This window comes from Leptodactylus fuscus, chromosome 8 (assembly GCF_031893055.1).
Source record: "Leptodactylus fuscus isolate aLepFus1 chromosome 8, aLepFus1.hap2, whole genome shotgun sequence".
In the NCBI taxonomy this organism is placed as follows: Eukaryota; Metazoa; Chordata; class Amphibia; order Anura; family Leptodactylidae; genus Leptodactylus; species Leptodactylus fuscus.
In genome coordinates, this window is record NC_134272.1 from 95,838,680 (window position 1) to 95,853,319 (window position 14,640).

General features: G+C 48.7%; 1 protein-coding gene across 1 annotated transcript in view; it reads left to right on the forward strand.

Annotated features, from left to right (window-relative positions):
• SEC22A (SEC22 homolog A, vesicle trafficking protein) overlaps positions 1-14,640 on the forward strand; it is a 32,276-nt gene extending 17,636 nt beyond the window's left edge. Inside the window, exons 2-7 of the mRNA XM_075284722.1 lie at positions 3,230-3,428; positions 5,164-5,327; positions 8,996-9,175; positions 9,624-9,742; positions 11,331-11,393; positions 14,246-14,640. Coding sequence (XP_075140823.1) covers positions 3,247-3,428; positions 5,164-5,327; positions 8,996-9,175; positions 9,624-9,742; positions 11,331-11,393; positions 14,246-14,446 — 909 coding nt within the window. The 5' untranslated portion in view covers positions 3,230-3,246 and the 3' untranslated portion in view covers positions 14,447-14,640. The remainder of the gene's footprint in view (positions 1-3,229; positions 3,429-5,163; positions 5,328-8,995; positions 9,176-9,623; positions 9,743-11,330; positions 11,394-14,245) is intronic.

The following is a 14,640-nucleotide window of genomic DNA, read 5'->3' on the forward strand; positions in this document are numbered from 1 at the left end:
ACATGGCTGATACCAGATAGTAATAGATTGTATTCTCCTGTCCTACAGTCGGCCTCTCCTGACATGGCTGATAACAGATAGTAATAGACTGTATTCCCCTGTCCTACAGTCGGCCTCTCCTCTCCTGATATGGCTGATAACAGATAGTAATAGATTGTATTCTCCTGTCCTACAGTCGGCCTCTCCTCTCCTGATATGGCTGATAACAGATAGTAATAGATTGTATTCCCCTGTCCTACAGTCGGCCTCTCCTGACATGGCTGATAACAGATAGTAATAGATTGTATTCCCCTGTCCTACAGTCGGCCTCTCCTCTCCTGACATGGCTGATAACAGATAGTAATAGATTGTATTCCCCTGTCCTACAGTCGGCCTCTCCTCTCCTGACATGGCTGATAACAGATAGTAATAGATTGTATTCCCCTGTCCTACAGTCGGCCTCTCCTCTCCTGACATGGCTGATAACAGATAGTAATAGATTGTATTCCCCTGTCCTACAGTCGGTCTCTCCTCTCCTGACATGGCTGATAACAGATAGTAATAGATTGTATTCCCCTGTCCTACAGTCGGCCTCTCCTCTCCTGACATGGCTGATAACAGATAGTAATAGATTGTATTCCCCTGTCCTACAGTCGGCCTCTCCTCTCCTGACATGGCTGATAACAGATAGTAATAGATTGTATTCTCCTGTCCTACAGTCGGCCTCTCCTCTCCTGATATGGCTGATAACAGATAGTAATAGATTGTATTCTCCTGCCCTACAGTCGGCCTCTCCTCTCCTGACATGGCTGATAACAGATAGTAATAGATTGTATTCTCCTGTCCTACAGTCGGCCTCTCCTGACATGGCTGATAACAGATAGTAATAGATTGTATTCCCCTGTCCTACAGTCGGCCTCTCCTCTCCTGACATGGCTGATAACAGATAGTAATATATTGTATTCTCCTGTCCTACAGTCGGCCTCTCCTGACATGGCTGATAACAGATAGTAATAGATTGTATTCTCCTGTCCTACAGTCGGCCTCTCCCCTCCTGACATGGCTGATAACAGATAGTAATAGATTGTATTCTCCTGTCCTACAGTCGGCCTCTCCTGACATGGCTGATAACAGATAGTAATAGATTGTATTCTCCTGTCCTACAGTCGGCCTCTCCCCTCCTGACATGGCTGATAACAGATAGTAATAGATTGTATTCCCCTGTCCTACAGTCGGCCTCTCCTCTCCTGACATGGCTGATAACAGATAGTAATAGATTGTATTCCCCTGTCCTACAGTCGGCCTCTCCTCACCTGACATGGCTGATAACAGCAGGACTGTTCATGCCCAGAGGGGGCGCTGTCAGACATGGTGCAGATTGTGTGTTGGTTGCAGCATCTGGGGGATGAGCGCTGCTCCGGGTGTCCTCTGCTTTCTGATATAAATCATTGGGATGCCGTAGTGAACACCGCGTTCTCCGGCATCACAGAGACTCTCCTGCGGCAGAGACATCTGCGATACATTCACTGCCAAGTCTCATCTGCACATCATGGGAATCAGGGAGGAAAAACTTATTGTAATAACTTATTTACCGTTGTATCATAATATATCCAAATCATTCTGTCTCACACTGTATCTCAGTCGGTTTTCTTGTTGTATCAGTCACATTGTATCACACAGTCACATATCACATTGTATCAGTCATACTGTATCACACATTCACATTGTATCACACAGTCACATATCACATTATATTACTGTCATACTGTATCACACAGTCACATATCACATTGTATCACTGTCATACTGTATCACACAGTCACATATTACATTGTATCAGTCATACTGTATCACACATTCACATTGTATCACACAGTCACATATCACATTGTATCACTGTCATACTGTATCACACAGTCACATATCACATTGTATCACTGTCATACTGTATCACACAGTCACATCACATTGTATCAGTCATACTGTATCACACATTCACATTGTATCACACAGTCACATATCACATCGTATCACTGTCATACTGTACCATACAGTCACATATCACATTGTATCACTGTCATACTGTATCACACAGTCACATCACATTGTATCAGTCATACTGTATCACACATTCACATTGTATCACACAGTCACATATCACATTATATTACTGTCATACTGTATCACACAGTCACATATCACATTGTATCACTGTCATACTGTATCACACAGTCACATATCACATTGTATCACTGTCATACTGTATCACACAGTCACATATTACATTGTATCAGTCATACTGTATCACACATTCACATTGTATCACACAGTCACATATCACATTGTATCACTGCCATACTGTATCACACAGTCACATATTACATTGTATCAGTCATACTGTATCACACATTCACATTGTATCACACAGTCACATATCACATTGTATCACTGTCATACTGTATCACACAGTCACATATTACATTGTATCAGTCATACTGTATCACACATTCACATTGTATCACACAGTCACATATCACATTGTATCACTGTCATACTGTATCACACAGTCACATATTACATTGTATCAGTCATACTGTATCACACATTCACATTGTATCACACAGTCACATATCACATTGTATCACTGTCATACTGTATCACACAGTCACATATTACATTGTATCAGTCATACTGTATCACACATTCACATTGTATCACACAGTCACATATCACATTGTATCACTGTCATACTGTATCACACGGTCACTTTGTATCAGTGTGATGTTGTATAACATGTATTTTCCCTAGAATCTCAGTTATAACAGTCAAAAGAGGAAATAGGCAGCTGTATATTTAAAGGGGCTCTCTACCCTGATCCCCGTAGATCCTGAGGACAGAGATGCCATTCCACAATCTGAGAGACTTCCAGCTGTGTTCATCCTGAGCCTTCTGATTCATATAAAATGTAACTGTGAGATGTATAGGATGTATAGCATGGCGTCCCTGTGGAACTGTAATGGCAGCCATCAGTGGTGGTCACCCAGTCTCTATTACCCATGAGGCCCCTGGACAGACCATTGGTCTAGGGATGAGTGTATATAACCTGCCGGTAGTGATGTCTTGTGTCATATGACAGAGGGTTATCAGTATCCAGTGGGGTACAATGTGAGTCTAACCATAGTCATGTGACCCTGTACTGAGCATGCTCTGATCTGTCACCCGCTGACCCTCTATGTTTTTGTCTCTCCAGACTGTAAACTGCTGGAAATGTCGGTCATTCTTTTTGCCTCTGTGGTTCGAGCGAGAGACGGACTCCCATTATCCGCCTCCACCGACCACGAGCAGAACATGTCTGTCCAGGAGACCAAGAAATACCTGAAAGTGCTGTCCAGGAAACTGGAGCAACTCCCGGATCGGTGCACCATGAAGAGGGGTCCGCACCATATCAAGTGAGTAGTCGGGGAATAGGATTTTGGGGGCCACAGGGGCCACATCTAAGATCACGTAGGAAAGTCTGGACTTGTAAAAGAAATGTATCAGGATTCACAATAACCCTGCTTTATGTATGTGCGGGGGCAGCAGGACAATGTAGATAGTGTACAGAGCTGCAACGTAGTCATCCTATCCTGGGAATAAAGCTTAAAGGGTCGGTGATCAGGGTCTGAACGGTGGGGTCCACCAGTCCTAAGAGCAGGGCCACTGAGTGCATGTATTCACATCTATGGGGTCAGTGCAGGTGCTGTGGTAGTACTCCGCTCCTCTACAGCAGCTCCGCAGAGATGAATGGAGCGGCCGTGTGCATGTACAACTGGTCCATGTAAGTGACAACGTGGGTCTCCTGTTCTCGTGGACCATACTGTGGGTGGGTGGGCACTAAGGTGTATTATACTATGGGGGAGGAACTAACAGGGGCCATACTGTGGGTGGGTGGGCACTAAGGTGTATTATACTATGGGGGAGGAACTAACGGGCCATACTGTGAGTGGGCGGGCACTAAGGTGTATTATACTATGAGGGGCCACCAATACGTCATTATAACATGTGGAGGCCACTAATGGGCCATTATACTGTGTGGGGCCAGTAATACCATCAGTTCTCTACTACACAGTCTAATGTCCCAGTAGCGCCCCCTCACTAGTTAGGGACATTAACCCTTTACTCCATTTGGGCCCCTGGGAATGTTAAATTAATATGAAATATTTTTTTCTTCTCTAATCCTGGAATACATCTTCTAGTCAGACGTGTCTTATAGTCAGAAATATACGGTAAGTCGTGGACGTGCTCAGCTCAGACCTTCAGCTGGTGACGGATCCCGGTCAGTGGACCTTCACTAAAACCAGCTGAGTACCCCTGGTGTAGTGTAAGAGTTGTCAGCACTGACACATTGTAACAAACCCTGCGTGTTACAGGCCAGGTCAGGATTTCATACAAGAATCTTCTTATTCACAAGCTCTTAGAAATCTGCAGAACGTTTCAGTCTGATCCTTTGCAGGAACTTTCCATTATACGCTGCCGAAACGTCACTCAGGGGCCTTCTGTGGATCTCCTGGAAATCTTTGCTTTGTGACTGGTTTTTGGTGTGTTGTCCCTTTAAGGCCTCAGTTTCAGAGACCTCCTATAGAGACGGCGTCAGTGCGAGCTCCGTCTGTGAGACGTGACATTGCGACAAGGGCGCCGATATTTTACAGCAGATGGTGCGATGACATTATTGATAACTGTGTCTGAAGATCAGAAAATACACAGAGACGACCTGATCCATCATAAGGCGGCGCCGCACATCCCCCCCCCCCCATCACTCCAGCCCTGGTCACACAGCAGAGCACCATGGGTAACTGAGCAGCCTGAAGATTATTGGGGTTGACTATGACCTCTGACCCTCACCCCCACTCACATAGACATTTGACTCTGTGTGTATGTCATTAGGGAACCAGTAGAACCCGAGGTGAGACTTGGCCATTGCTCCCCCCTCCCCCCACATGACCGCCACCAGCAGATATAGTCCAGTATGTACGGGTGGCTGGACGCCCCCTGCAGGTCACAGGATGTTAGGAGTTGTGTTTCACAGGAGCTTGACCTCGCTGAGACAAATAGTAATATCCTGATGCTGTCGGTGCATGCTGGGAGTTGTAGTTTGGGAGCGGTTACATTTTGCTGACTTCTCCCTGCCGTCTTCTGTCGTTGCAGCTTCATCAGTTCCCTGGGTGTCAGCTACATGATGTTGTGTTCGGAGAGTTACCCCAGCGTCCTCGCCTTCTGCTTTCTGGATGAGCTACAGAAGGAGTTCATCACCACCTACGAAATGGTTCACATCAACTCCGCTATCCGGCCGTACTCCTTCATCGAGTTCGGTGAGTGCCAGCAGAAGTCTTGCAGTTAGCAGCCATTCTGTTCCTGGTCGTACATTGACTGAATATAAAGACCGTGGTACTTGCCGCACTTCATCATGGCTGCTGGTGATGGTAGCGGGACTTGTTATCTGATTGGCGATACTTTAGTTGGGTTGCGTCTAATGTCCAGGGTTTCTTCTTGCCATCTGCTTATGGTCAGTGCCTAGAGTTACCTTGTACTCCAGTTACAACCCAAGCAGCACAATGGTAACAGCTGTGGTTTACTAATAGACAGAGATCTAGCGCAGTCAGTCACTGCCTTGTATTCTGGGATCTTCTGGTCGGCGGGGTCTGACTGCTGAGAACACTTTAGGATTTCTTCAGCCGTCCCATTGAGATGAGTTGTGTCCCCAACCTGCTGCTCCATGTAGTTCTCATAATTGGTGATGGTACAGCCCCCACTGATCAATGGGTCAAGGAGAGGGGTAACGTCGTATTACTGTAATATCCTCTTTTAATGAAGCTCAATCAGAAAAGTGATGTTATTGGCTTAGAAGGGTTTTCTGGAGGATAAGTCCTTAATATGTCCGCAGCGGGGATCCAGCACCCTAGCTGAATAAATAGACCACAGCACTATGGGGCTCAGCTCACTCTTCACTGCTCTGATGACGTCACGTTACTTGTAGCCACAATGTACAGCAGTAGCTCAGTCCCATTCAAGAGAGTGAGTTGCAATACCAAGCACAACCACTAGATGTATGGCACTATGCTGCAGCGCTCATGTGGACTGATCTGATCAGTGGGGTCTCTGATATTGAGCCACATTAATCACATATTAATGACTTATATTTCAATATCACAGTCATGGAAAACCCCTTAAAAAATTCCCTTGTGCCCCACCACTGAAAAACTTGTCAAAGCAGGAAAACTGCACATTTGTGAATGCAGCTCTGGATGTGAAACGATGTGGCTGAAGAGGAGGATGCGATAGTATTACACAAGAAGATTTAGTGAGTTCTCTTCTGGAGCCTCGCTGAGTATAATCTGTGCGCTGCCGTCGTTCATCGTATTTCCAGTTGTTTTATATTTTTCCCCCTCCGGTTTAGTAGAGATTCTGCAGCGAAGATGAAATGTGTGTGAAGTGAAACAGTGGCAAGCGTGATACATCATACCAAGTGCAATAAGCAAAGAGCAGGCAACAAGCGCTGCAGATTATTGCTGCTCATTTGGGGCAGAATACTGGGGAGAGGTGGCTTCAGTATGGGTCAGGATACAGGAGAGAGGCCACTGTTCTACAGGGCAGGATACAGGAGAGAGGCGGCTGCTGTACAGGGCTGGATACAGAGGAGAGGCGGCTGCTGTACAGGGCTGGATACAGAGGAGAGGCGGCTGCTGTACAGGGCTGGATACAGAGGAGAGGCGGCTGCTGTACAGGGCAGGATACAGAGGAGAGGCGGCTGCTGTACAGGGCAGGATACAGAGGAGAGGCGGCTGCTGTACAGGGCTGGATACAGAGGAGAGGCGGCTGCTGTACAGGGCTGGATACAGAGGAGAGGCGGCTGCTGTACAGGGCTGGATACAGAGGAGAGGCGGCTGCTGTACAGGGCTGGATACAGAGGAGAGGCGGCTGCTGTACAGGGCTGGATACAGAGGAGAGGCGGCTGCTGTACAGGGCTGGATACAGAGGAGAGGCGGCTGCTGTACAGGGCTGGATACAGAGGAGAGGCGGCTGCTGTACAGGGCAGGATACAGAGGAGAGGCGGCTGCTGTACAGGGCTGGATACAGAGGAGAGGCGGCTGCTGTACAGGGCTGGATACAGAGGAGAGGCGGCTGCTGTACAGGGCTGGATACAGAGGAGAGGCGGCTGCTGTACAGGGCAGGATACAGAGGAGAGGCGGCTGCTGTACAGGGCAGGATACAGAGGAGAGGCGGCTGCTGTACAGGGCAGGATACAGGAGAGAGGCGGCTGCTGTACAGGGCTGGATACAGAGGAGAGGCGGCTGTTGTACAGGGCTGGATACAGAGGAGAGGCGACTGCTCTACAGGGCTGGATACAGGAGAGAGGCGGCTGCTGTACAGGGCAGGATACAGAGGAGATGCGGCTGCTGTAAAGGGCTGGATACAGAGGAGAGGCGGCTGCTGTACAGGGCAGGATACAGGAGAGAGGCGGCTGCTGTAAAGGGCTGGATACAGAGGAGAGGCGGCTGCTGTACAGGGCTGGATACAGAGGAGATGCGGCTGCTGTAAAGGGCTGGATACAGAGGAGAGGCGGCTGCTGTACAGGGCAGGATACAGAGGAGAGGCGGCTGCTGTACAGGGCAGGATACAGGAGAGAGGCGGCTGCTGTACAGGGCAGGATACAGAGGAGAGGCGGCTGTTGTACAGGGCTGGATACAGAGGAGAGGTGGCTGCTGTACAGGGCTGGATACAGGGGAGAGGCGGCCGCTGTACAGGGCAGGATACAGAGGAGAGGCGGCTGCAGTACAGGGCAGGATACAGAGGAGAGGCGGCTGCTGTACAGGGCTGGATACAGAGGAGAGGCGGCTGCTGTACAGGGCTGGATACAGAGGAGAAGCGGCTGCTGTACAGGGCAGGATACAGAGGAGAGGCGGCTGCTGTACAGGGCAGGATACAGAGGAGAGGCGGCTGCTCTACAGGGCAGGATACAGGGGAGAGGCGGCTGCTGTACAGGGCAGGATACAGAGGAGAGGCGGCTGCTGTACAGGGCTGGATACAGAGGAGAGGCGGCTGCTGTACAGGGCAGGATACAGAGGAGAGGCGGCTGCTGTACAGGGCTGGATACAGAGGAGAGGCGGCTGCTGTACAGGGCTGGATACAGAGGAGAGGTGGCTGCAGTACAGGGCAGGATACAGAGGAGAGGCGGCTGCTGTACAGGGCAGGATACAGAGGAGAGGCGGCTGCTGTACAGGGCAGGATACAGAGGAGAGGCGGCTGCTGTACAGGGCTGGATACAGAGGAGAGGCGGCCGCTGTACAGGGCTGGATACAGAGGAGAGGCGGCCGCTGTACAGGGCTGGATACAGAGGAGAGGCGGCCGCTGTACAGGGCAGGATACAGAGGAGAGGCGGCCGCTGTACAGGGCAGGATACAGAGGAGAGGCGGCCGCTGTACAGGGCAGGATACAGGGGAGAGGCTGCTGCTGTGTAGGGCAGGATACAGGGGAGAGGCTGCTGCAGTACAGGGCAGGATACAGGGGAGAGGCGGCTGCTGTACAGGGCTGGATACAGGAGAGAGGCGGCTGCTGTACAGGGCAGGATACAGAGGAGAGGCGGCTGCTGTACAGGGCAGGATACAGAGGAGAGGCGGCTGCTGTACAGGGCAGGATACAGAGGAGAGGCGGCCGCTGTACAGGGCTGGATACAGGGGAGAGGCGGCCGCTGTACAGGGCAGGATACAGAGGAGAGGCGGCCGCTGTACAGGGCAGGATACAGGGGAGAGGCGGCTGATGTACAGGGCAGGATACAGGGGAGAGGCGGCTGATGTGCAGGGCAGGATACAGGGGAGAGGCGGCTGCTGTACAGGGCTGGATACAGGAGAGAGGCGGCTGCAGTACAGGGCAGGATACAGAGGAGAGGCGGCTGCTGTACAGGGCTGGATACAGGGGAGTGTATATACTGCTATACGTGGGTGTATTATTTAACCCTGAACTATCTGCTTTTCTCAAACAGATAATTTTATACAGAAGACGAAGCAGAGGTTTAACAACCCGCGGTCACTGACCACCAAGGTGAACCTCGCCGATATGCAGACAGAAATCCGACTGCGACCACCCTACCAGATCTCACTGCAGGAGTTGGGCCTGGAGAACGGGGTCAACCACCGTAGAGACCCAGCTTATAAGGGGATAGGTGAGGAGTGCGCCACCTACAGGTGGATATATACTATGGGGGTTCATGGAGCAGTTTCTGTTCTGCAACCCTAAGAATTCTCTCCCTGGATCCTGACTGACTATAGGAGCGGCCTGAATACCGCTCGCTCTTCTAGTTGTCACCCGTCTGACCCGGTTGTTTCCCAGGATCAGTGACCCCCCATGTGCCGCTTTTCTCTCCACTTAATAGAAATCACATAATTTGGCAGAGTGTTCTCTACTATCTCTGGCTGCAGCGGACGCTCCTCTAGTCCGAGGTCTCAGGTACAAGTGCAGGTTCTCTGAGTGATGGATACTAAGGGGTCTCCCCCGAATACGCTTTTCCTGCATCTTGCGGTCACAGTTTCTCGCCGACCCTCTTAACAGATTGAGTATGTGCCCCTTCCCCCTGCTGATGTCATTGTAACGTCTCGTCTCTCCCCTTTCAGCGCCCCATCAGCGGCTGGAGCCATTGACCCTGACGGGGATTATCTCATGTCTGCTCAGTCTGCTGTGTGCCGGCCTCAATCTCATCCGGGGATTCCACTCAGTAGAGAGTCTCCTGCAGGTAATCTGCCCGGACTGTAGGGGGCGCACTGCTATCACTGCCTCTATGTACATGTCATGTAGACCATACACAGCTCACCTCGCCCCAGGTAAAGCGACACAGCCCCGCGGATTCCTCGCAGCATCTTTACTCGCCATATCAGTTGCCTTTGTGGCAAAATTTTGCCAAATTGACAATTTTTAAAATTTTTTTTTACTGAAATCGCCAGAAGGAAGAGTCGGGGCTTGCAGCTCTTATTTACCTGCCTATATCTGACAGATCTGCGCGGCAGACTGATGCAGGTGTGATCTAGTACATCTAAGTGATCTGATCATGTGACACGTCCTTGTGATGGTTCATCAGCTGCTCTAGGAGAGGGAGGAAGGGGTTAATACCATACAGTATATTATAAGCAGGAACGCTGAGACACCGGCAGAAATCCTCCATAGCAAGCACACCTGCCGGCCGTTTCAGCAACCAGAACGCGCCGAGGCCGTTAATGAACCAATTAAACACGGTGACAAATCCAGGCAGCACTTGTGTAATAACCGGCTCTGCGGGTCATTAGCCGACGGGCGCGATTTGTCCCACGCTGCGGCGTTCATCGTTTTATATCGTCCTCTTCAGATGTAAATCTTCCCATTAAACAAACCTTAGACAACAGCCCCCCCTGGTGGTCAGAGAACGGCACTGCATGAAGAGCGGATAGGATCAGATGATAGGCCCATGGTATGGGAATCCACGAGCTGGTAGTGTGCGACTCTACTGCAGATGACAGCCATAGCGCCCCCTGCAGGCATCATACTCCAGTATTCCACAGCTGCAGGATGTCTGCTTTACTCTATCTCAGCCGTCTCCCATCACCCTACATACTGAGAGCTTAGATGGTGCGCAGGGATGATGGGAGTGATACATTGTGTGTGATATAGAGATTAGATTGTCAGCTCCTGGGTCAGGGATGATGGGAGTGATACATTGTGTGTGATATAGAGATTAGAGTGTCAGCTCCTGGGGTCAGGGATGATGGGAGTGATACATTGTGTGTGATATAGAGATTAGAGTGTCAGCTCCTGGGGTCAGGGATGATGGGAGTGATACATTGTGTGTGTGATATAGAGATTAGAGTGTCAGCTCCTGGGGTCAGGGATGATGGGAGTGATACATTGTGTGTGTGATATAGAGATTAGAGTGTCAGCTCCTGGGTCAGGGATGATGGGAGTGATACATTGTGTGTGTGATATAGAGATTAGATTGTCAGCTCCTGGGGTCAGGGATGATGGGAGTGATACATTGTGTGATATAGAGATTAGATTGTCAGCTCCTGGGTCAGGGATGATGGGAGTGATACATTGTGTGATATAGAGATTAGATTGTCAGCTCCTGGGTCAGGGATGATGGGAGTGATACATTGTGTGATATAGAGATTAGATTGTCAGCTCCTGGGTCAGGGATGATGGGAGTGATACATTGTGTGTGTGATATAGAGATTAGAGTGTCAGCTCCTGGGGTCAGGGATGATGGGAGGAAACTCAGGAGTTGCAAATGATGATGTTCCTATAAGTGGATGTATAAGATTACTGACCTCTGACTGTCACTCTTTGTATGGCAGAATGATGATGACATCAGCTGTGTCATTGCCTTCTTCTTGGGAACAGCCGCCTGCCTCTACCAGGTAACCCCATGAACTATGACCTTGATCCCTGCTCTGGTCTCCAGCAGTTTATAGATGAGCTGATGTTCTGTGAGTCTTTCTACAGACATCATCTAACACAGAGCTTCACATTCCCTGCACACAAATCCATAGAATTATATCATATAATTATACCCAATATTAGGAAAGCTCACTATATACAGTATATACAGTCACCACTAGGGGGAGCTCATTACATACAGTATATACAGTCACCACTAGAGGGAGCTCACTACATACAGATTATACAGTCACCACTAGAGGGAGCTCACTACATACAGATTATACAGTCACCACTAGAGGGAGCTCACTACATACAGATTATACAGTCACCACTAGGAGGAGCTCACTACATACAGATTATACAGTCACCACTAGGAGGAGCTCACTACATACAGATTATACAGTCACCACTAGGGGGAGCTCACTACATACAGATAATACAGTCACCACTAGGGGGAGCTCACTACATACAGATTATACAGTCACCACTAGGGGGAGCTCACTACATACAGATTATACAGTCACCACTAGGGGGAGCTCACTACATACAGATTATACAGTCACCACTAGGAGGAGCTCACTACATACAGATTATACAGTCACCACTAGGGGGAGCTCACTACATACAGATTATACAGTCACCACTAGAGGGAGCTCACTACATACAGATTATACAGTCACCACTAGGAGGAGCTCACTACATACAGATTATACAGTCACCACTATAGGGAGGTCACTACATACAGATTATACAGTCACCACTAGAGGGAGCTCACTACATACAGATTATACAGTCACCACTAGAGGGAGCTCACTACATACAGATTATACAGTCACCACTAGGGGGAGCTCACTACATACAGATTATACAGTCACCACTAGGGGGAGCTCACTACATACAGATTATACAGTCACCACTAGGCAGAGCTCACTACATACAGATTATACAGTCACCACTAGAGGGAGCTCACTACATACAGATTATACAGTCACCACTAGGGGGAGCTCACTACATACAGATTATACAGTCACCACTAGGGGGAGCTCACTACATACAGATTATACAGTCACCACTAGGGGGAGCTCACTACATACAGTATATACAGTCACCACTAGGGGGAGCTCACTACATACAGATTATACAGTCACCACTAGGGGGAGCTCACTACATACAGATTATACAGTCACCACTAGGAGGAGCTCACTACATACAGATTATACAGTCACCACTAGGAGGGAGCTCACTACATACAGATTATACAGTCACCACTAGGGGGAGCTCACTACATACAGATTATACAGTCACCACTAGAGGGAGCTCACTACATACAGATTATACAGTCACCACTAGAGGGAGCTCACTACATACAGATTATACAGTCACCACTAGGGGGAGCTCACTACATACAGTATATACAGTCACCACTAGAGGGAGCTCACTACATACATATTATACAGTCACCACTAGGGGGAGCTCACTACATACAGATTATACAGTCACCACTAGAGGGAGGAGCTCACTACATACAGTATATACAGTCACCACTAGAGAGAGCTCACTACATACATAGTATACAGTCACCACTAGGGGGAGCTCACTACATACAGATTATACAGTCACCACTAGAGGGAGCTCACTACATACAGATTATACAGTTACCACTAGGGGGAGCTCACTACATACAGATTATACAGTCACCACTAGGAGGCGCTCACTACATACAGATTATACAGTTACCACTAGGGGGAGCTCATTACATAAAGATTATACAGTCACCACTAGAGGGAGCTCACTACATACAGATTATACAGTCACCACTAGGGGGAGCTCACTACATACAGATTATACAGTCACCACTAGAGGGAGCTCACTACATACAGATTATACAGTCACCACTAGAAGGAGCTCACTACATACAGTATATACAGTCACCACTAGGAGGAGCTCACTACATACAGATTATACAGTCACCACTAGAGGGAGCTCACTACATACAGATTATACAGTCACCACTAGGGGGAGCTCACTACATACAGATTATACAGTCACCACTAGAAGGAGCTCACTACATACAGATTATACAGTCACCACTAGGGGGAGCTCACTACATACAGATTATACAGTCACCACTAGGGGGCGCTCACTACATACAGATTATACAGTCACCACTAGGGGGAGCTCACTACATACAGATTATACAGTCACCACTAGGGGGAGCTCACTACATACAGATTATACAGTCACCACTAGAAGGAGCTCACTACATACAGATTATACAGTCACCACTAGGGGGAGCTCACTACATACAGGTTATACAGTCACCACTAGGGGGCGCTCACTACATACAGATTATACAGTCACCACTAGGAGGAGCTCACTACATACAGATTATACAGTCACCACTAGAGGGAGCTCACTACATACAGATTATACAGTCACCACTAGGGGGAGCTCACTACATACAGATTATACAGTCACCACTAGGGGGAGCTCACTACATACAGATTATACAGTCACCACTAGGGGGAGCTCACTACATACAGATTATACAGTCACCACTAGGGGGAGCTCACTACATACAGATTATACAGTCACCACTAGAGGAGCTCACTACATACAGATTATACAGTCACCACTAGGGGGAGCTCACTACATACAGATTATACAGTCACCACTAGAGGGAGCTCACTACATACAGATTATACAGTCACCACTAGGGGGAGCTCACTACATACAGATTATACAGTCACCACTAGGGGGCGCTCACAGTGGCTATTGTATTCTATCCCTGTGTCCTGTAATGTATTGTTGTGCTTTGTGTTTCTTGCAGTGTTACCTTTTTTTATACTGCACGAGTTGGAGGAACACAAAGTCATTCCTTGCGTTCGGCCTGATCTGCCTGTGTAATATGTACCTGCACGAGCTGCGGAACCTGTGGCAGCTTTTCTTCCACGTTACTGTCGGAGCCTTCACAACTCTCCAGATCCGACTGCGGCAGCCTCAGAGTAAATCGCCCGATTATAACGTCTGACCCTGGCCCGCCCACTACTCTCCGGTTTCCTTAATATTTGCTTGTTTTTGTTTTGTCAGCAGTATGTTGCGCCCTGGCAGGGTCCTCGGCGGGGGTGCTGCGTACTGTTGTTATATTTTTGGTTTGCAGCCTCAGTTATTGCCTTTGTAAGGCAGGTTCATTCTGTTTCTAACTAATAAACGATTCTGTACAGA